The 23,063-nt window shown below is 50.3% G+C and overlaps 1 protein-coding gene across 4 annotated transcripts in view; it reads left to right on the forward strand.

Annotated features, from left to right (window-relative positions):
* The first annotated feature begins 562 nt into the window (after positions 1 to 562).
* SH2D4A (SH2 domain containing 4A) overlaps positions 563 to 23,063 on the forward strand; it is a 61,646-nt gene continuing 39,145 nt past the window's right edge. Inside the window, exons 1-3 of one of the 4 annotated variants that reach the window (XM_081221118.1) lie at positions 563 to 850; positions 5,324 to 5,698; positions 21,766 to 21,925. In XM_081221118.1, the coding sequence (XP_081077244.1) occupies positions 5,518 to 5,698; positions 21,766 to 21,925 (341 nt within the window). In that variant the 5' untranslated portion in view covers positions 563 to 850; positions 5,324 to 5,517. The other 3 variants (XM_081221119.1, XM_081221120.1, XM_081221121.1) reach the window with 3 other exon arrangements.

Raw genomic sequence — 23,063 nt, forward strand, 5'->3', positions numbered from 1 at the left:
ATACAGTGGTAGGGTTCACTCGGAGTTGGCCACAGCAGTTAGCCCTGGGGGCAAATGACACTCCGGCCAGAAACACCCTACAGGCCATTCATTTAATAAGCAATGGGAACCAAAACCAACCAGAAATTCTTCCCTGATAGGATCCCTAGAATAGTTCTTAAATAGCTCCTCAGGAGTCCTGACCTCTGCCCCCAGGTTCCACCTTTGAGTATCTTCTGAGGTCTGGAGAGGCTAGAAATGGGTTTCATTTCTGAAGGAGCAAGTCAGGTGGGCTGCGTAGACGAGCTCCACACTCGCTGTTTACAGCCTCTCTCCCGGACACCTGCGACCTGGGCGTCCCCAAAGCAGGCTGTCTGCTTCACACATTCTGAACGGTCCTCTAGACGTAAAATGCCCTCCAGCGTTTCCGCTCTGCTTCTGCTGAACTGTCCTCCCAGATTTCCTTCTCGGTCCGCACCAGCTCCGCCCCCGTGCAACACCCCGACCTGGCCTGGCCGCAGTCCACGGCCTTCCTTTACCCTCTTTCTTTCTCGCCGCGTTTCTTTCATTTTCTCCCCCCTCTCCGCTGTCTTCATCTTTTCCAGCCTTTCTCCTCCTTGGTCCTGGCTTCCTACGAAGCCACACCCGTACGGACAAGCGCCGGAGAGTTTGATAATTTACTTCAGGTCAACAAAAGGGAAAGAAAAAAAAAAAGTGAGCTCCAGCGACGCCGGAGCAGAAGCTCAGCCCGTGCAGCTGAGAAGGTCCCGCCCGCCTGCCTGGGCCCCACCTGCCAGGACGCCCGGCGCCTGGCCGGGACCCGCCGCGGCCCGCGGGACACGCGTAGAGGGATGAGCCCCGGTGGCCGCAGGTGCGGGCGGCCCGGGCGGGCCTGGACCACGGGCGGGGCGGGCGGGGACGTGCTCGGCCCACACCTTCCCCTCCCACGCGCCCGACGGCCCCGGGCGGCCCGGCCCCGCATAGGCTGGAGGCGGCAGGGAAGGGCCGGGAGGAGCCAGCGAGCGCGGGGATTCCCGCGGGTCAGGGTCCCGCCGGCCGGCCCCACGCTCCTCCGCCCGGCGGGCTCAGGTGCGGGCGGAGCGGTGTCCGGTGTCGGGTGTCCGGTGTCGCAGCAACGGCGGGAGAGCCGCGGCGCTGAGGGCCGGGCCGGTGGTCGTGGTGAGGGGCGCGCGGGGCCGCGGGGCGCGCGGGCAGCCCCGGCTCCGGGCCGGGTCCCCGAGGGGCGCGCGCGAGCGGCGGGGTGGGGTCGCGTCGGGGTCGCGGGCGGGGGAGGACGGCCTGCCGGGCGCGCGCGGGCCGGGCGGCGGGGGCGCTTTCCTCCTTCGAGGGCGCCGGGGGCGCGGGGGGAAGGCGCGGGGCCCTGGGTGGGCGCGCCGTCCCCGGAAGACGGGCCCGGACGGTGGCCGCAGGCGGCCCGGCGGTGACCTTCCCCCGCCCTCGGGGTCGCCGGGCGCCCCCGGGGTGTCGTGAGGGGCGGCGGCGAGTCACTGTGCAGGTTCGCTCAGAGTCGTCTTTCCCCCGCAGGAGTCACAGGAAGGAGGCAGGCGAGCTCCCCTCTTTCTAAACTTAGTCCCTGCTCGCCTCCTAAAGGGCTTTGTTTGACTTCCTGCTTAATAGAAACAACGACTTGGATACAGTTTTTTGTTTTTGTTTTTGTTTTTGTTTTGAGTGAAGAAGTAAGTGGAAGGCGTATGCGGGCGTAGATCTGGCATGAGTGGAGTTGCTGGGTAAATCCGGGTACAGTGATTTCAAATTTCTGAAGAGCGGTGGATATTTACAAAATTTACCAAATTTCTGTCACTCTTGGCAATTGATTTTATCCTCAAAGATAGCCCTTGTGCAGATAGATTAATAACATAAAGTTGAGTAAGATAACTGAAAGTCTGAAAACAGAGCTGGCTGTTTTAAAAGAATTAGGATTCAAACTATATTCTTACCATTGAAGTGATACCGTTTTTTATTGATTTTTATTATTGATTTGGCTGTATCTCTGGCATTTTGGGTAAGGTCTCAGAGTCGTTAAAAATACAATTAAAAAAAAAATAGGACAGTGGCTCTGGAAACTGTGAGAGCTAGGCCACATCTCTGGGCATCCTGAAAGACAACTGTGACTCCTTAGAAATTTATTTTTGGAAAAAGTAGCAGATGCGGACTTGTTGCTTGTCATCTCTGTCTTTTAAGAAAAGTGTTGTACGAGAAGAAAACCGAGTTAGCCGAGCTTTCCTTTTCACTGGATCTTGCGTAAGTGGAAGGCTGCTGCCCTCAGTGTGTTAGACACGGAAAGTCACGCCTGTTTGAATCAATAGCAGCACTGATTGTCCGGGGCAAAGTGGGGAAACCCTGGTCAGTTAATTTCCTCGTTCCTGCTTCCTCTACCCGGGCTCCACTTGTCTCCGTAACTCCCCGCTAGATTACAGGGCCTAGACCTCAGATTACAAAGAGTCACAATTCAGGCTCATTTCGCGGCGAGGAAACTCACTACAGGGAAGTGCAGTGACAGCCCAGAGACACACAGCCCGCAAGGCAGAGCTGGCCGTCCCGTAAGCGGCCTGAGGAAGGCGTTCGTTCACACCACTGGGAGTCCACAGCCTCCGCGTGGCAGGCAGTGCATATTATTCAGCAGCCTCGCCCCACGAGAGTGTTGTCGGCTGGGTCCCCAAGTTTTCTCTGAGGACGGAGGGAAGCCAGTGTCTTTCCCTTAAGGTCCACTAGTTATCTTTAATGCCAGAAAAACCCATGTTTGCTACAAAAGGCGAAACAGCACAAAATGGAAGCCGTGAGCGCTTGAACGTGTCATCCCCGAGGTGCAGAGCCCTGCACCCCTCGGTCCGCCCATGCTGCTGCCAGGGACAGCGGAGGGGAGCCAAGGAGACTGAGTGCCCGGTGAATGCCGTGGGCAGCAGCATCCACGCCTGGGCCGGCATGGCGGTCATTTCCCGCTGTCCTTCCTGGCGTGGGGGCTTTTCAATACCTGGCCTCCCCCGAGCTCACCTGCAGTTGCGGGGGTGAGGCTTCCGTCCCCGAGAGGGACCCTGCCTCATGCGCTTTCGGTTCAGCGTTTCCGCTCTCGCGAGAACCTGCTGGTTTTCATTCTAAAACTTCTCCAGTTGTACCGCATCCCGATGATGCTCTGATTCTGGGCTCACAGACTCTGCTGCATTGACTTGGAGCCAGACCGCCCGGCGTACCCCTTTCCATCTTGTATAAGATGGGGATACTGAGGGACTGAACTCCAAGATTATGGCGAAGATTCATTAGTTACTGCATGTCAAGCGCTCAAGGTAGTGGCTGCGCGGCAGGTGTCAGCACTTGTGACCAGGAGCACTCTGGGTGGGGAAGTGGGGGGGGATTTGGCCCTTTCAGGGTTTTAGTTTTTAGGCTCAACCCACACTGTCCCTGTTGCTGGGAGTCACCCGATTCAAACTGGGAAACAGAGTGGAAGCCTCCAGCTTCACTGGGCTGTTCCCCTCCCCATGTTTAATTTCTGTGAAAGTCAACCCCTGCTCAAGGAATGTGCCAGCATAAGGACATTTACCGGAATGTCAAGGACTCATTCACTTTGGTTTCTTACCACTTGGTCTCGGAGCACCGGAGTCCAGTGAGCTGAGGACCTGCATTCTTCCTGCGGTTCTGACACACACAGATAAGAGCTCAGCCTCGGGAAACCTCCCTTTAGTGTGGATTTAGTTGGCCCACCCCTGGAGAAGCTGTGAGGCCCAAGAGTCAAGAAAGCATCGCAGAACTTCAGTACTGTGGCCGTTACAGCCTTTGAAGATCACCTCAAAGCAAAATACAAAGCTAGCCAGGGAGCCTGGGGCGGGCATGGCTGACTGAATTAAAGTCAGACGGTGCCTTTAATTTAAATTTTCTCTTAACGTTGTGTTCCATTTGAGTTTTGGTAGTTGAATGCCACAGATTGTAGGATGCAGTTAGCGGGAGTCGTGGTAGCCTCAATAAAGGTCCCTGCTACACAATGACTCGTTAGTGAATCGAACTATGTGTTGTGTATGCAAACCACTCTGGGTACCCTGGCTCTTGGGCTGTTGCTCATGCTTGTCTCGGAAGACTGGTGTAAATGGAGAAACAGATGCATGAGGAGGAGTATGAAAAGGTGAAGCTGCAGGGGCCTCCCAGCGGTGAGAGGAGCATCACAGTCTGGCTGGAGAAGGACCAGGTGATGGAACTGGGAGAGCCATGGTGTGGCTAAGTGACTAGTCTGAGGTTTAAGAGCATTTGAACTTAGTTTGGAGAAAAAGATATTTGAGAGGGCGTGGCTAGGTGGTGGGATCATTGAGGCATTGTGAGCACAAAAGGATTCATCAGTTTCTTAGACCATAGGTGATCCTGGAAAGTCAAAATAAGTAAGCTTTTCTTGTGTATCCTATTACACTGGAACCAAATAAACGTCTTTTTTTTTTTCAGAATGGAAATCTATACATTATTTCCTTCTGATTACAAAAATATGAAGGTTTGGTATATTTTTTTAAATAGACCAAATAGAAACGTGTGAAGTAGAATGAAACCGCAGTGGGGTAGGCACCCCCATGAAACAACCTGTGTGCTTAGGTCCAAGGTTCCTTCCTCTGAGAAACGCTCTTACAGAGCCAGGACCCTTTGTGATGAGCCTGGTCACCTCCACTCCCCCAGTTTATCTGGTCTGTAAATTTAGACCCTATTAAATTAGGTTATCTGGAAGAGGTACACCTAAAACCTGGTGACCTTCCAAAATGTACATGAATGTTCTCTCCTGCACCTGCACATGAAGATGAAAGTACATAATTGTGTTTATTTAGTGCTACTTTTAAGGAGAAATGGGAAAATGGCACTGTGGTCTAATTTTTATTTCTTCTTTTTCCTTCCTTGAGCATGGCTTAGGTTTGGTTTGGGTTTGGGTGGGTAATTCTGAGAAATCTCAAAAACGGTATTTCCTTTTGAAATAACTTCTTTTAATTTTTCCCCGTGCCTTTGTCTCTTTAACTCTGTTCTTAGCCATGGACGTAGTGGTTTGTTGGGCTCTGAGGTAATAGTATGTTTGCTTAGTTGGGAGAAGGCCAAACCTCTGTTAATTTTTTTGTCTCCCTGAGATTGACCTGTGAAAAGTTAGGGTTTGTTTTGTTTTGTTTTGTTTTTTGATAAAGTATCTTTGGAAATTACAGGATACAGGTTACACAAACTCTTAACAAAGCTTGCTTCAGCTTTCTTGTGAAATGAAAAGCGATACTGTATTTCCTCCAAGCTTTATTCCTAAGCCTGTCCTGGCCCCATGTCTGCACATTTTAACACTTTTTAACACGCCCTGCATTTTGGCTGTTGCTCTTTGCAGGTTCACGAGTGGCGTTTTGGACAGGATGCTTGGTGCCGGGAACCCAGAGCCAGTTTGTTGAATTACTGTCCCAGCCCCTCAGGTCTTGGGGAAGGTCTGCGGGTGCCTCCCAGGGCCAGCCCAGGTGAAGGCAGCCCTGGAAGCCATTTTCAAGAACTTTTGCCACAGGTGTAAAAGACTCCAGCCTTGCAAAGATGCTGAAACAGATACTGTCAGAGATGTACATAGATCCTGATCTGCTGGCAGAGCTCAGCGAAGAACAGAAACAGATCCTGTTCTTCAAGATGAGGGAGGAGCAGGTCCGCCGATGGAAAGAAAGAGAAGCAGCAATGGAAAAACAGGAGTCCTTGCCAGTGAAACCCAGACCAAAGAAAGGTAAGCGGAGCCCGCCTTGCCTGGGAGCCTGCACATGGGATGCCTCCCCGCTCGTTCCCACGTTTCACACCAGTCAGAAGCAAGCCAGGTGCGAGGTCCAATTTGGCAGTTGGACCCTCAGTGTTACTGAGATTTTAATGGTGCAGTTTATTGACTTGAAGTCTCCATGCTCGTGCATGTACACACACACACACACATGCACACACATGGCAATTACCCTGGAGTTGTGAGGCCAAAAGCAGATCTCTTACTCGAAACCAGACTGATCTTAAGCTGCAGTAAAAAGTCACCCGTGGAGCTGGACTTGAGGGGAATTGAGGAAGAGTTCTATCCCCTTATTGTCACAGACAACTAATACTCTGCTACCAGCATACAAAGTCTTTGTGTCAAAATCTTTGTAGCAATGCTGTTTGCATTTCCTAGATTCCAAGAGGTATTTCTTTGAGTTTTCTTTTGTAGGGAAATTCACTCTTAAAATGCAAATACTACTAACAGGAAAAAAGTCATAATACTAATTTTTTAGCGTGAGATTATTTTTCAGACGTACTACGTCTCCCTGACTCAAGGAATCCCTGGTAACTTGAGAAGGCCTTTTGGGACCATGGGTGAGGAGGAATTCCTTGTACATCAGGCTTAAAGCATATACACACACAGATGTGGAAAAGCACACATTAACACCCCCCCCCCACACACACACATTCTGTTACGGATGAATACCTATTTTGTTTTAAAAAAAGCACAGTTTTTGGCTTTAAATTGTCACAGTGTGATGGGGAGCCTTTATTGAGTAGTAGTCAATAGAAAGTTAATTGGTCTTAGTGATTTATTCCGTGCCACCTCTTGCTATCATTTTGAAATTGTTAAACTGGGCATAGTTCAGAAAGCAAACCTGATGTCTTTACAGGAGATGGAGCCACATTTGTGCTCTGGGTGGGATCACCTCTGTAGGAGAGCATTACATTTTCTCTTAAAGGCAAAATGCTTGTAGGTTTTGCCTCTTTACTTTGTATTTACTTTTTTTGTTGTTTATTTTTTGCGGTACGCGGGCCTCTCACTGCTGTGGCCTCTCCTGTTGCGGAGCACAGGCTCCGGACGCGCAGGCCTAGCGGCCATGGCTCACGGGCCCAGCCGCTCCGCGGCATGTGGGACCTTCCCGGACCGGGACACGAACCCGTGTCCTCTGCGTCGGCAGGCGGACTCTCAACCGCTGCGCCCCCAGGGAAGCCCTGTATTTACTTTTAAAGTTGCACTTGTTCACTTATCAGTGTTTATGAAATCCTATATTTGGGATGCTTTTTCTGTAATAAAATGTTATCATTTGGAAAAACAACACAGTTTTCAAGGTCACTTACAGAGAGGTATTCAAGATCAATCTCTCTTCATTTTTCATTAAGCCAGGAAAAATTAAATTTGATAAAACCATTCAGGGTTTCAAAGATTGAGAACATGAATCTAACTTGTATACACAGACTCACAAAGGAAATCAGTTTAGTGACCTTTACCTTGTACTGCCTTTCATTAAAACCTTTTTCCAATTAAGCCTTTATTTTTCTTTTAAATATTTATTTATTTGGCTGCGCCGGGTCTTAGTTGCTGCATGCAGGATCTTCGTTGCTGCGTGTGGAATCTTCATTGTGACACGCGGGATCTTTAGTTGCAGCACGCGGCATCTTTTAGACTTAAGCCTTTATAGTGATACGGAAATAAATATGAGTATCTCATTTATTATTACTATCATCAATGGCAGCTATTTATTAAACACCTGTTTTGTCAGACACCACGCAAAGCACTTTTACATACATTATATGTCATCTTCACAATATTTCTGCAAAATAGGTATCAATTGTCCTATTTTACAGATGGAGAAACTTAGAATCAGAGAAGTTCAGTAATAAATGCAAGGTCACACCACCAGTTAGTGCCCAGATCTGCTGGGTTTCACAGTACCCTACACTCTCCAAATACCTCCTTCTAGAGGTAACGCGTCCAAACTGAAGCACGAGCTTTGATCTTTCTGAACTGGCTCCTTCATCTCCTTGCATCCTTCAGTCAGAGTTTACCAGGTATAACCAGGCCGCTGGGCACCATGCTGGTTGCGAACATGACACATCAGATTATGGTGGTGGGTGACTCTGAAGCCTGGTGACAGCAGAAGGGCTCTTGCCCCTGGAATCGTCGGCCCGGGCTCTTTGAAACACCTTGGGCTTCTCATGTTTGCTGAATTGTTCTCCTCGTGCTGACTTCAGACAATAATTTCCGTTTCTTCGCTTAAGTTCTTCCTTTGCAGGGTTTGAATCTCCTTCTTCAAAAACCTATGTTACTTTATAAGTTAAGTGATCATAAAAAATGTATGTTGATTTACACGGTGGAATAGGTGTATATCAACATACTTTTTAAATGATCACTTAACTAATCTAAAAAATACAACCAACTAGTGAATATAACAGAAGAAGCAGATTCACAGACGTAGAGAACAAACTAGTGGTTACCGGTGGCGGGGGAGAGGCAACGTAGGGGAGGGGACGTGGGAGGTACAAACTACTGGGGGTAAGACAGGCTACAAGGGTGTAGTGTGCAACACGGGGAATAGGGCCAATATTCTGTAATAACTGTAGATGGAGTGTAACCTTTAAAATTGTATAAAAATTTTAAAAAGTAAATTAAAATCAGAAAAGAATCAAAAGAAAAAGGTGAAATGAATTTTAATATATTTTATTTTACCCAAGATACCCAAAATATGATCATATCAATATATAATGAATATGAAAGTATTAATGTGGTATTTTGCATTAATTTTCCTCCCGCCAAGTCTCTGGTCATTTACCTGTCTAGCACACCTAAGCCCAGAGCAGCCTCATTTTCTGTGCTCAGTAGTGACCTGTGGCCAGCGGCTACCAGACTGGACCCTGCAGCTTCCGCCCTCTCGTTACACCCCAGCGGGCAGACGAGGTCCAGCATTTCGTCCCTCTCTAACAATCATATGTTCACGCTACATTTCGAAATGATTTTCTGATCTATTACTGAGTTAAATCCATACTTCTGATTGTTTTTTAGCCTCTCCTACTTTAGCCTGAGGATTACTGTAAGGTGGACAGGTTCCTGGGATACACAATATGCTAGTATCACTAAAAGTCTAGTGATGCTTTTTGAAAACTCACCACAGTAGGCAATATAGAGAAAAAAATGACTGGATGACAGTGAAAGAACTGCTAAGTGGTGAGCTAGAATGGTAAAGGAATGGGGTGGACATAGATATATTTATGAGCCAAGAAAAGGACAAGCTCAAAGCCACAGCTGAGCTATGAACCACTAAAGAAAAGTAGCACTTAAGTCAGCCAGACCGTCGAGGAGGAACACATGCTGAGGGCTCGACAAGCAGCAGCTGCGGCCTCGTTCAGCCTGGGGAGCCCCAGCCATGACAACACGGCCTTGACTCTCTGTGGCTTGATCACCAAAGACCGAGCAAGATGAGACACAGAGGAGACCTGTCTTTATAGGGGAAGTGGAGAAAGACTCTCAGACCTTTTCCTTTTCTGTAGTCAAAGAGGAATCACTGTGGTGCAAAACGTATTGTTCCAAGTGTTAAATTTAAGGGAGTAATGAACTTCTGTTGTAAAAAACTGATAGAACTAGTCTCATAGCATTGTGGTCAGAAAAGATGCTTGATATGTTTTCAGTTTTCTTAAATTTACTGAGACTTGTTTTGTGGCTTAGCACAAGATCTATCCTGCAAACCGTTCCATGAGCACTTGCAAAGAATGTGTATTCTGCTGCTTTTGGATGGAAAGCCCTCTATATGTTCATTAAGCCTATTTGGTCTAATGTGTCATTTGAGGCCTCTGTTTCCTTATTGATTTTCTGTCTGGCTGATCTGTCCATTGCTGTAAGTGGTGTGTTAAAGTCCTGTACTATTATTGCGTTACTGTCAATTTCTCCTTTGTCTGTTAATATTTGCCTTATATTTTGAGATGCTCATACGTTGGGTGCATGTACAACTGTAACAATGTTACAATTGTTATATTTTCTTCCTGGATTGATCCCTTGCTCATTATGTAGTGTCCTTCTTTGTCTCTTATAACAGTCTTTATTTTATTTTATTTTATTTTATTTTATTATTTTTATTTATTTATTTATTTTTTTTTTGCGGTATGCAGGCCTCTCACTGTTGTGGCCTCTCCCGTTGCAGAGCACAGGCTCCGGACACGCAGGCTCAGCGGCCATGGCTCACGGGCCCAGCCGCTCCACGGCATGTGGGATCTTCCCAGACCGGGGCACGAACCCATGTCCCCTGCATCGGCAGGCGGGCTCTCAACCACTGCGCCACCAGGGAAGCCCAACAGTCTTTATTTTAAAGTCTATTTTATCTGATATAAATATTGCTACTCTGGCTTTTGTTTTGTTTAGTTTTCCATTGGCATGGAATACCTCTTTCCATCCCCTCACTTTCAGTCTGTATGTGTCTCTAGCTCTGAAGTGAGTCTCTTGTAGGCAGCATATATATGGGTCTTGTTTCTCCATCCATTCAGCCAAGCCTACATCTTTTGGTTGGAGCATTTAGTCCATCACTTACAGTTAAGGTAATTATCAATATGTGTGTTCTTACTGCCATTTTGTTAATGTTTTGGATTCTTTTTTTTAGGTCTTCCCCCCCACCCTTTCTTCTTTTGTTCTCTTCTCATGATTTGATGACTGTCTTTGTGTTATGTTTGGATTCTTTTTTCTTTTTTGTGTGTATATCTATTATAGGTTTTCGGTTTGCTGTTACCAGGAGGCTTTTGTATAGCAGCCTGTGTATATATACGTGATTGTTTTAAGTTGCTGATCCCTTAATTTCAAATGCATTTAAAAAACCCTGCTTGTGTACTTTCCTCCCTCACAATTACTATTTTTGATATCATATTTTACATCTAATTGTTTTGTGTACCCCTTAACTGGTTATTGTGGATATAGATGATTTTACCACTTTTGTCTTTTAACCTCCTTGCTAGCTTTGTGTGTGGATGATCTCCTACCTTTACTGTATGTTTGCCTTTTTCATTTTGTAATTTTCTTGTTTCTAGTTGTGGCCTTTTTCACCTAGAGGAGTTCCTTTAACATTTGTTGTAAAACTGCTTTCGTGGTGCTGAATTCTTTTAGCTCTTGCATGTCTGTAAAGCTTTTGATATCTCCATCAAATCTGAATGAGACCTTTGCTAGGTAGAGTATTCTTGGTTGTAGGTTTTTCCCTTTCATCACTTTAAATATATCGTGCCACTCCCTTCTGACCTGCAGAAAAATCAGCTGATAGCCTTTTGGGACTTCCCTTATATGTTATTTGTTGCTTTTCCCTTGCTGCTTTTAATATTCTCTATCTTTAATTTTTGTCATTTTAATTAGTGTGTCTTGGTATGTTCCTCTTTGGGTTCATCCTGTATGGGACTCTCTGTGCTTCCTGGGCTTGGGTGACTATTTCCTTTCCCAGGCTAGGGAAGTTTTCAGTTATTATGTCTTCAAATATTTTCTCAGGCTCTTTCCCTCTCTCTTCTCCTTCTGGGCCCCTATAATGAGAATATCAGTGCATTTGATGTTGTCTTAGAGGTCTCTTAAACTGTCCTCGTTTCTCTTCATTCTTTTTTCTTTTTTCCTGTTCAGCGGCAGTGATTTCTGCTACTCTGTCTTCCAGCTCACTGATCCATTCTTCTGTATCATTTAGTCTACTATTGGTTCCTTCTAGTGTATTTTTCATTTCAGTTACTGTGTTCTTCTCTGTTTGGTTGTTCTTTATATTTTCTAACTCTTCTGTTAAAACATTCGAACTTCTTGCTCTGTGCATCCAGTCTCCTCCAGAGACCTTTGATCGTCTTTACGAGCACTACCCTGAACTCTTTCTTGGGTGGGTTGCCGACCTCCACCTCACTTGGTTCTTCTTCTGAGGTTTTATCTTGTTCCTTCATCTGGAACATGTTCCTCTGCTACCTCACTTTGTCTAAGTTGTTATTTGTATTTTTATGTACGTGGTAGGTTAGTTATGTTTCTCGGCCTTGGAAAGTGGCCTTCTGTAGGAGATGTCCTATGTGTCCCAGCAGTGCACTCCCACCTTGTCACTCAAGGTATAGGCTCTAGGGGTGCCCCCTAAGAGGACTGTGTCGGCCCTTCTGTCAGAGGGGCTGAGTATGCGGGCCATCTGGGAGGCTTGGTTGGTCCCCAGCCTGGTTGGTTCTCAGGCCCTGCCTTGTGTGGATGCTGCTGGCTGCTGTGTAGATGCATCTGGTCATGAGGTGACTGGTTGAGGAATCCTAGGGGGCCCTGGGGCTAGTGCTGGCTCACTGATGAGTGGAATCAGGGTACCAAAGACTCCAGGGATGTTGTGCACCCACTGACAGGTGAACGTAGGTCCTGGCACTAGTCCTGGATTGCTGGCAGGCAGAGCCAGCTCCTGGAGTCTGGCTTCAGGGCCCAGGGATCCCAGAACTCGTTTCAAATCATTGGTGGTGGGGGAGCCAGTTGCTGGCACAGTTGGGTCTGGGGTCCGGGGTGTCCTGAAGCTTGTGCTGGCCTGCTAGTGGGCAGGGCCAGGTCCCAGCTGGTCCCACAGTAGGGTCTAGCGAGCTGTGGGTGGGCTGGACCTGCAGGCTCTGGGATCATAGTTTTGTTACTTCTGGTGTCTGCCTCCTGGCCAGTGAGTCTGGTCTAGAGACTAGTGCCTGCTTCCTGGAGCGAAGGGTCAGTGCCTGCCCACTGGTGTGTGGAGTTAGGTCTTGGCCCGCCGGTGGGCAGGGCCAAGCCTAGAGGTGTGTCTAAGAGTCAGCTGTGGGCTCAGGAAGTCTTTAGGCAGCCTGCCTATGGGTGGGGCTATGTCCCCATCCAGTTGGTTGTTTGGCCTGAGGCATCCTAGCTGCCTACAGGCTGTTGGGTGGGACCAGATCTTGGTGCTCATGAGCCAAGATGGCAGCCGCCAACAGCAATGTTCTCACAATAGAATGTTCCCAAATATGTCTGCCACCAGTATTTATGGGCCCAGGGTGATCCGTAGCCACCCCCACCTCTCTGGGAGACTCTCCAAAACCAACACGTAGGTCTGCCCCAGGCTCTTATCAAATTACTGCTTTTTGCCCTGGGTCCTGGTGCATGTGAGATTTTGTGTGTGCCCTTTAAGAGTGAAATCTCTCTTTCCCCCACTCCTGTGGGGCTCCCGAAATTAAGCCCTGCTGGCCTTTAAAAGTCAAATGCTCTGGGGGTCATCTTCCTCGTGTAGGAACTCTGGGCTGGGGAGGCTGACGGGGGCTCAGCACGCTCGCTCCTGTGGGAGAACCTCTGCAGTACAATTATTCTCCAGCCTGTGGGTCACCCACCTGGAGTACATGTCTTGTTGTGGCTCCTTCTTTATGTCTTTAGTTGTAGGATATCTTTTCTTGAAGGTTCGGGTCCTTTTCTTCGATGGTTGTTCTGCAGATAGTTGTGATGTCGGGGTGCTCGTGAGAGGGGGTGAGCTCAGGGTCTTTCTACTCCATCATCTTGGGCAAACTCCTCTTTTGATTTTTTAATTGGGCTACTAGAAAATGTATAATTACAGGCAGAGCCCCCATTGGACAGCACCGCTCTAGACGGTAAACATGGCACCAGCCAGCACTGATTGAGCTGACGGTATGTCAGACCCTGAACTCTGAGGTTAAATATATCATCTCATTAAATAATCACAGCCAAGCCTGGAGCTGAGTTACCGTTCACCTTTTACAGGTGAGGAAAGTGAGGCTGAGGGACCTTAATAACTTGCCCAGGGCAGCAGCTAGTACGTGACCCTGAGTCTGACTCTCCTGGAGCCAATGCTGTTGACAAACATACCACCCGTTCAGCTTACCTGGAGCTTTGTAACAGTTCCTGTTGTCTTCAGGTGCCCTGCTCGTGTCTGAACACGTGCTTGCATCGGCGTCCTGCCGTGGAGCATTTATTCTGTAAGATTCTCTCTGGTAACACACACAAAGGAGGCTGCCTTGCAATGGACCTCTCTCCAGCTGGCAGAAGCCTCACGCAGGAGGCTGGGCTCTGGGCGCCCTGTGTGGTGCCCGAGAGGCTCCACGTGTGCCCCTGAAACAGACTCGGGCTTGTGAAATTTCATTTGTGGATTCTCAGGCAAGTTCCTTTATGCAAAACCTTCCCTTTTTCATGAAATGATGATAAAGCCTTGCTTTGTGCCACCTGCCGTGTCTGCTTCCTCTCCTCCATTCCTGACCCAGCACGTGACCTCTGCTGCTAGAGTCAGTTCTTACCTCAGTCGGTTCCTCAGCTGCCTCTGACCCTGTGCGTTGCCTCTCAGAGTCTCTTGTTGGTGTCATGGTCACTTGCTGTCTCCATGACTGCTTCTTTTTCGTCTCTGCCTGACCCTGAATACCCGTGTTCCCCAGGGGAGTCTCACTCTACCCCGGTGGTTGGTAACCTTGAGGTGGGATTGGGGGGCCCATAGACTCCGCGGAAAACTTATGAAAAGCTTGGACCAGGAAAATGCACACGGAGGACGCTTCGTGTAGAGTTTCCCAATGTTCACGGTCTCCCTGAGGCTCATTCACAGACTCAGAGACTAGGTTAAGGTTAGGGTCTCTATTCTCTCCCTGGGGCATCTCTTCTGCTTTTATGCCAGACTCTCACACCCGTATTTCGAAGCCAGACCTTTCACCTAAGCTTTGGTTTCCATGTCAGTTACCCAATGAGCATCTCCGCTCGGAAGACCCTTAGGCCCTGCACACTTGATGCAAAACCGAGTTCATCAGCATCACCACGGTTCTCCGCACCCCCAGGCCTGGTCCTGCCTCTCAATCTCCACCATGATCTGTGGCCCTGAGTCACCAAAGCCAGAAACCCGGGAGTCCCCTGGTTACTCCTGACCTCACTGCACCCCACCTGCTCCATCCCAGGGAGGTTTTCCCCACCAAGCTGCTTGTCTGTTCGTGTGTGCCAGCTAGAAGCCTTGTATTTATGTTGTTTCATTTAATCCTTGCAAGAATCCAGGGAGGTGAACGTTGCCCCCCTTATTCTTACAAATAAGGAAACAAACTTGGAGAAGGTAACTTGTGTGGGTCACCGGTGGAGTCAGGGTTTGAACTCAGGTCCAGATCTACTCCAGGTCTGTTCTGAGCCACTGGTCCCAGCCCTGTCTGTGCCCCTGACTCTGGGCCGGATAGTGTAACGGACTTGGTGCCTTGTGCGTTGAGCAGATGCAGATGCTCACTGGCTGCCCTCCCCTTTCACCTCCACGAGCTGTGGACTCAGCGGGCCTCCCTCCTGGCTCACCTTCTCACTTGTCTGTGCCACCACCTGCTTCCCTGGACCGTGGTGCCATGCACATTCTCCAACTTCCTTCCTGTCCTTTTGTCTCTATGGTAAGCATACATATTTTTGAAGTTTTAAAAGATGGGCCTGTGTTAGTCACTGCAGGGTTATTACCCAGGTGAACTTCAGGAAGTGCCTGTAGGACTGGGCCTTGTTCTTCACTAAGTGCACATGAGGCTGCAGCTGTCCAGCTCTGTGGGGCCGCGAGGGCACGTGACAGTGACCCCACACCCCGCTTGCTCAGCAGAGCCCTGCGTCCTTCATTTCCTGCCATTCCTGTTGCTGGGTTTCCTTTTTTTCTCTCAAAAGTATTTCCGTTTGGACAATGCATCAGAGGTGGCTCTAAACACAGGTTTTACCATCTCACAGCCGAGTTTTGAATTCTGGTTCCAGTTTCACCACCTCTATGATCTTCGGCAAGTTACCCTCCCTAAGCCTCAATTTCCTTGTGGTCAAGTAGGGTTCGTAACAGCCTCGGTGGTGCTCTAAGTATTGCAAGGCAGACCTGGCACGGGCATCAGTCAGAAGGGACATGGCCATAGCACCCGAGTCCCGGAGGCCCCACCGGCCAGGCATTCATTCACCCTTTGGTTTCTGAGTTGGAGGCGGGTGACCTAGAGGAGCGGCCAGAGTGGTGGGAGAGTCCTGGGATGTTGTGAGTTCAGGGAGCATGTGGACACGGCAGCCTGGGGTTGGTAGGAGCCCTGCTTCCGTCAGCCCTGGTGTAGTTCATGTGTGATGCGTTAGGGGCCCTGTTTCTGTTGCTCTTCTGGCTTCTGTCCTCCAAGTCCATGCTCTTCTCTCAGTGGGGGTAGAGCATGTGATTCTCCCTCTCTCCATCCCTCTCCCTCTCATGCGCATCTGCTACTGTGCTCGTCCCTCCAAGTGGATCAGTCGGAGTGGAGACCAGGTGCTGACTCTGAGGCACAGTCATAGCCCCAGGGGTCACGTTGACCTCAGTGGAAGAGACGACCCCGCTGACACCTCCGGGCGCTGCCTCCTGCCCCCTGCGGGCCCGACACGCGCTGCATGAGCGGCGTCACCCTCCCCCGTCAGAGCGGAATGGGCCTGGCCATGGGCTTGCCAAGGACGTGCGTGACCCGTCACTGTTTTTGTGTGACATTCTACAGCACTGCCTCTTGAATCCCTAAGAGCAAACTTGATTGCACTGCAGCATAGAAACATGAGTGGAAGACTGGGAAACAAGCTCATAATTCAATGGAGGCGCTGTAACAGGTCCCTCTCTCACTGTCCTCTGAGTTGAAGTCAACAGGAGGCCCGGGACAGCTGGAGAGCATTAAGTCAGGACGAGTTGCAGTGCCTGCCCTGTTAACACCCATATGCTTGTACCTTTACCTTAAGGAGGCACACTGGGGCCTGAACGTGGTTGCGTGCAGCCACGTTTCAATTCTAAGCAGCCGAGCTTTTCTCTCTCCTCAAAAGCACCCTCTTTCCCTGCTCTCTCCTATCCCTGTGTCCCCATCCCCGGCCTGGTTCCTGGCGTCTGTACTCCTTCCCCTCCCAGCAACCCAGTGGAAGCGTCCACGTTCCCCTGAGCGCCTGGGCTGCTCTGTCCTGCCCGCGGGCGCAGCGGGTCGTGGCAGGAGCTCAGTGACGCCTGCTGAGCCCCGCCAAACACTCTTTGCTCCTCCCCTGGTAACTTATGCCCAGTCCTTTGTGTCCCCGTGCAGCCTGCCCGGTCTGTCTGAAGTGACCGTCTCTGAGGTCGGAACCTCTCCTGTCCTGGAGGCAAGGCATCCTCCCTACTCTCCTTCCAGTTATTTAGGAGTCAGAATTCCCTCTCCCTCTTTTTCCTTTTGAATCAGGACTCTCCTTCCCCTGTCTTTCTTTTCTTCTGTGTCCTGACAAAGCACATGCTTTTCCGAGGGTCTCTCCTGGGTTTCATTCTCCGGGCCAGCGACATCCACGATGGCATCTGTAAAGTAATCCCCACATTCACACTGTGCATCCCGACCTCACTCTAAACTTCAATTCCATGTTTCAGGTATGTGCTCAACCTTGCCATCTGGGTTGCTAGTAAAATTGAAAATAGTTTATTCTTCGTTTCCCAAAACGTTCACTACCTAACTCCTCAAACACATGTATTTTTTTTCTTTTCTTTTTTTTGCGGTACGCGGACCTCTCCCTGCTGTGGCCTCTCCCGCTGCGGAGCACAGGCTCCGGACGCGCAGGCTCAGCGGCCATGGCTCACGGGCCCAGCCACTCCACGGCACGTGGGATCTTCCCGGACCGGGGCACGAACCCGCGTCCCCTGCATTGGCAGGTGGACTCTCAACCACTGCGCCACCAAGGAAGCCCCCACATGTATTGCCTTGACGTCACTGTTTATCATCCCACGTCCTCAAACCTTCGGCCTCATCTTTGAGTCCTTCCTTGCCTCGGCCACCCAGACGCCATCGCCCCGTTGGAGGCCGTCTTCCCCTCGCGCAGGCCTGGCCGGCCTCACCCCTCTTCTCTCCACCCTTTGTCTCCTGCAGCATCATTGTACACCCGCTGCACACCGCCTGGTCCAGGTCCTCCCTGCGTGCGGACGCGCTGCAGGGCTTCCTGGTCCTGGCACCACCTGCACAGAGACTGTCCTGGACTCTTTTTATAATTGAAGTCGAGGTGATATACAATACTGCGTTAGTTTTAGGTGTACAACACAGGGTTTGGTTTTGGGGTTTTTTGGCAGATTAGATTTGGTTATAGATTATTATAAGATTGAATATAATTATACAGTAGGTATAATTATACAGTACAATAATTATACAGTGCTATATGGTAGGTCCTTGTTTATCTATTTTATGTACCTGTTATGTAGTTTGTATCTGTTAATCCCATACTCCTAATTTATCCCTCTCCCCTTTAGTAACCATAAGTTTGTTTTCTATGTCTGTGAGTCCGTTTCTGATATGGATTCATTTTATGAATTCATTTTAGATTCCACATATAAGCGATATTATATAGTATTTGTCTTTCTTTGTGTGACTTACTTCATTTAGTATAATATTCTCTAGGTCCATCCATGTTGCTGCAAATGGCAATATTTCATTCCTTTTTATGGCTGAGTAATATTCCAGCGTGTGTATGTGTGCGTGTGTGTGTGTGTGTGTGTGTGTGTGTATCACATCTTCTTAAGCCAATCATCTGTTGATGGACACTTGGGTTGTTTCCATGTCTTGGCTATTTTAAATCATGCTGCTATGAACATTGGGGTGCATGTAGCTTTTTGAATTAGAGTTTTCTCCAGATATATGCCCAGGTGTGGGATTGCTGGATCATATGGTAGCTCTATTTTTAGTTTTTTAAGGAACCTCCATACGGTTCTCCATAGTAGATGCACCAATTTACATTCCCACCAATAGTGTAAGAGGGTTCCCTTTTCTCCACACCCTCTTTAGCACTTATTATTTGTGGACTTTTTGATGATGGCCATTCTGACTGGTATGAGTTGGTAGCTCATTGTGGTTGATTTGCATTTCTCTAATAGTTAACGAAGTTGAGCATCTCTTCATGTGCCTGTTGACCATCTGTATGCCTTTTTTAGAAAAACATCTGTTTAGGTTTTCTGCTCCTGTTTTGATTGGGTTGTTTATTTTTTTGATATTGAGTTCTATGAGCTGTCTGTATATTTTGAATATTAACCCCTTGTTGTTTGTATCAGTTGCAAATATTTTCTCCCATTCCATAGGTTGTTTTTTCATTTTGTTGATGGTTTCCTTTACTGTGCAAAAGCTTATACGTTTGGTTAGGTCCCATTTGTTTATTTTTTGCTTTTATTTCTTTTGCCTTGGGAGGCTGACCTAAGAAAACATTGGTACAATCTATGTCAGAGGAGGTTTTGCCTATGTTCTCTTCTAGGAGTTTTATGGTGTCATGTCTTACAGGTGTGGACTCTTGCTTGGTCACTCAGACCGAGAACATGGAGCTAATGCTTTTTGAGCACTCGTCATGTGACAGGCCTGTGAGTTCAGACTCATTACCTCTGTTTTATCAAAGAGGGAACTCTGGCTCGGAGAAATATTGTGATGTATACATGGTCACGTAAAGAGTTGGTAGAAGCACTGGGATTTTAGTACCACTTTCTGGCTTTATGCAACACAGGGCCTACATTTAAACCCTTCAGCCTGGTGTCTGGGACCTGTGCCAGGCGGCCAGCTGCTCCCCCTGCATGATCCTCAGCCCATGGCCAGGTGGCTTCTAAAGCCTGTCGGCTCTGGCGGAGACCCTTGTTCCCCATGGCCCCGTGTTGATTCCCTTCTCTGATCTTGGTCATGCTGTTCCTTGTGTCCAGCACCAAACCCACCCCTGTTCTCTGTCCAGATTCCATATCCATCCCCCCACACTGAACACAAAGGACTTCTTATTTCTTCCCTGTCCTTCCGAAGCATCCTCCGTCCTCCGAATCCTCGATGGATTAAATCTCTCGTGGTTACAGTGTATGTCCCCGGCCCTCCACACGTCCCGCAGCACTTCAACACCCCTCCCCAGTTACTGCGACTTTTCTAGGTAACTAGTTGGTCAGCACCTGCCTCCCCCAGCTAGAAGGAGGGACTGGTCTGTCTTGTTTCTAAGTGTTCACGCGTGTCTACCTGGCACATAGCAGATACGTAGTGAAGTCCATTAAGTCAGTGACCTCCCACCCTACTCTTTCTCTCCCAGGCTCTGGGTGACCTGCAGGAGGAGGTTTCACCCCACATCTCCGCAGCACCCAGCTCTGCATCCTGCCAGCGTTAGGAACGCAGTAGGATTTTGTGGGAGGAGCTACACAGAGACCCTGCTAGCCCCCCTGTCTTGGTACGAAGCAGAGGGCACCAGGCCGACCCTCACCTTACTGGAATGGTTCCCCCTCCCTGGGTTCAGGGAGCTGTGTGGGCCCCTGGAGGACCCCAGTGTCTTCCGAGCAGAGACCACTGTCAGGGCCGCTACATCTGACACGTCCTATCTAATCCCCTTTCCTCCTGCCCCAAAGCCTCTGCCTCTCTACCGTCACCTCCCCTCCTTTAGAGGCGTCAACACTCGGTCCTCTCCTTTGCTGCCCCTCCCTTTCCTTTCTCAGGCCCTCCTGTGTTCACAGGGTCTCTGGGATTTCGGACCCGCAGAGCAGGGCCCTCCCCGCCGAGAGTCATGCCCCCGCCCGTCCCCCGCCTGCGCCCACTGTGCTCTCGGGGGGACACGGCTCGGGGGGTGGCGTGGGTCGCTGTCCTGAGCAGGGCTGTGGGGACCTCTGGTCCCCTCCTGCGTCCCCTGGCTCTTGGCCTCTCTCCTCTGCGGCCACCTTCCTCCTGCTGCCCAAACTGGCGGTTAGACGGTTCCTTAGGTGAAGGTTGAGAGGTGGGCCTAGTGAACATATTCTTAGCTGCCCTAGAGAGGTAATAAAGGGGTTCTGTGAGGTCTGCCAGCTTTCCACAGTTAATGAACCAGCGGGCATTTCCTCAAAAGAGCCAGAGCTGGCTGGGCCTCCCCCGGCCCCCAACCCCCAGGGCTCACCTGGGACTGACCCTCCCTCACACCTGCCCCACCTGTGAGCACAGAGTGTTTGGCTCCTGTTGTGGAGAAGACTGTGACCCTGCCCCCCCCTCAAATATCCTCTTTAGAGCACTGTCCCCAGAACACCTCTGTGGCCCTGAGGAAGGTGGAAGGCGCCCAAAGACAGAGCAAGCCTGGCCTTGAGCAGCTGCTTTGTTAATGTGTCCTGAGATGGCAGCAGGACGTGAGTCCACAGCGCGTTGGACAGAGATGCTCTCACTGGAAACCGTCCTCTACGTCCTGTGACACGGCCACGGCCCGGCCTGCATGCCAGCAGCTGCCCATGTCACACACTCAACACCACTGGCTAGGGTGGGTCCTCAGGCCCAGGCATCTTGACCAGCCGTGGACCATGATAGCCCTGGTGAGTCCCCTCTGGGGCCTTCAGGTTGAGGACTGCCCACCCCCTCTCCTGGGAATGGTCCACCGTCCCAGGTTTCAGGGAACGTGACCTGTGTGGCCGCATCTGAGGAGCAGGAACTAGGGAGAATGTAACACAACCCCTGCTGGGAGCAGGCGTGAGCTCGGTTATTCAAGTAGCTTCCCCGCGTCTCACACTTCGGGCGTGTCATCTCTCAGGGGCTGGCCCGAGTCTCTGAGCGGGCACATCCGTCTGTCAACAGCGCAGAGGGACGGTGGCGCCAGCCTCTCCTGTGAGCCCGTCACGTGTTGTGTGTCCGACACCTGGGGACCTGCCTGCGCGGCTGTCGCCGCCTCCCCACAGCCATCCTCCTGAGTAGATGTTAGCATTCCCATTTTGCAGATAAGAAAATTGAGGCTTAGGGAGATTACATGATTTGTCCAAGTCACACAGCTAAGTGGCAGGGCTAGGATTTAGACTAAAGCCGGTCTGACTCTCAAGCGTTTGCCTTGTGCTCAGCAATGAAACCTAGAAATGTAGTGGACACCCCAAGCCCTGGAGCAGCCGGGTTGCAGGGAGGTTCTTAGGCTGTAGATGTTCTGGTGCCTGATGCTGCTTTGTTACCCTGAAGATAATTCAGACAACGCCTGCTTTCTTCCCATCTCGCGCCTTCACTCAGAAAAGGGGCACCACATGCATCATATTTTCAAACAAACATGCTGCAGCCACTGCCGCCGCCCTGGGAATGCTGCTCATTCTGAGTAGCTTGGACGGGCTTTGCCCCATCTGACTTGCAAATACTTTAATGATGGAAAACATCCTAACCCGTGGCTAAAGATACTTGTTCATCCAAATTCTGTTTTGCCTGCAGACAACGGCAAATCGGTTCATTGGAAACTGGGAGCCGACGAGGAAGTCTGGGTGTGGGTGATGGGTGAGCACCACCTCGATAAACCCTACGACACGCTCTGTGATGAGATCCTTGCCCAGAGGGCACGGCTGAAGGCGGGGCAGGAGGTGCGCGAGCTCAGGTACGAACCCGCAGGCCCGTGAGGGACTGGCCAGGCGCCACACAACAGGGCTGCGAGGCCTCTCGCTCTCAGACCCGGTGGGGGGCCAGGTGGGACTTGAGGACGCACAGTGACTCCCAGTTTCTGGAACGTTCCTTCAGACTTCCCTTCATTTTCACGGCGCCACCGTGTCGGCCGTTTCGCTTTCCCGCTTGGGCGTGGAGGTGGTTCCCCGGTGACCCCGGGCTTCCCTAGCCTCGCGCTGGAACAGTGCAGCTGTGGGAGGGGGTGAGGCGCGGGGACCCTTCGGGCTTCAGGCTCCGGGGGCCCTGGAGGAAGCGGGCCCGAGGGTGCTTGTCTGTGCTGGGTGCTGGGAGCTCGGGGATGGGCCAGGAGCTTGCAGTCCAGGAGGAGAAACAGGCAGACACACGGGCTGTGGTGTGCGCTGGGACTAAGGCCAGGCAGAGGGTTCCCCGGGCCCATCGTCCTGATCCACGGCGGTGAACCTTGAAAGGTAAGTAGTTTTCCAGCTACAGAAGGTCAGGTAGGACAATGCAGGCAGAGGGTTCATCAAGACCGCTCGATGGAGCATGTATGGCGCTTTGGGTGATGGTGAGTCCTTTTGCCTGTTTGGGGTGCACAGCGGTGAGGGGGGCCGTGCTCTGAAGCGCCTGGAAGGCCAGGTTTAGGAGTTTGGACTTTATTCTGTGACAGTGAGGAGGTGGTGAACGAGGAAGCGACATAATCAACTGCAGAGACAGGTAGCTTGGGTGGGAGCAGTGAGGCAGGGGATGGGTCCCCTGTGCTGGGCGCCAGGGTGGCCTCTGCGAAGCGTTGGCAGCCCCGTGCGAGCGGGGAAATAGGAACAGACACGTGGGCCTCTCTTCCGTGCCGCAGTCCTGTGACTTGACAGCCGTAAGTGGGCACACAGAGAGAAAGGGACTCTTTGCTGCTGATGACACAAAGGCCATGTGCTCTGGCTGTTTAGCTTCTGAACCAGGAGCCGGGCAGACCTGGGTTTCAGTCCTGGCTGCTGCGTGGCCTCGGATGAGTGATACCATTATTTTGAGCCTCTTACAGCAAAGCAAGGATAACAGCGCCTTCCTCGCAGGGTTCTTATGAGGATTAAGTTAATGTCTTTAAATACCTAGCAAAGGGC

The sequence above is a fragment of the Mesoplodon bidens genome, assembly GCF_964165515.1.
Source record: "Mesoplodon bidens genome assembly, chromosome: 20".
NCBI lineage: Eukaryota > Metazoa > Chordata > Mammalia > Artiodactyla > Ziphiidae > Mesoplodon > Mesoplodon bidens.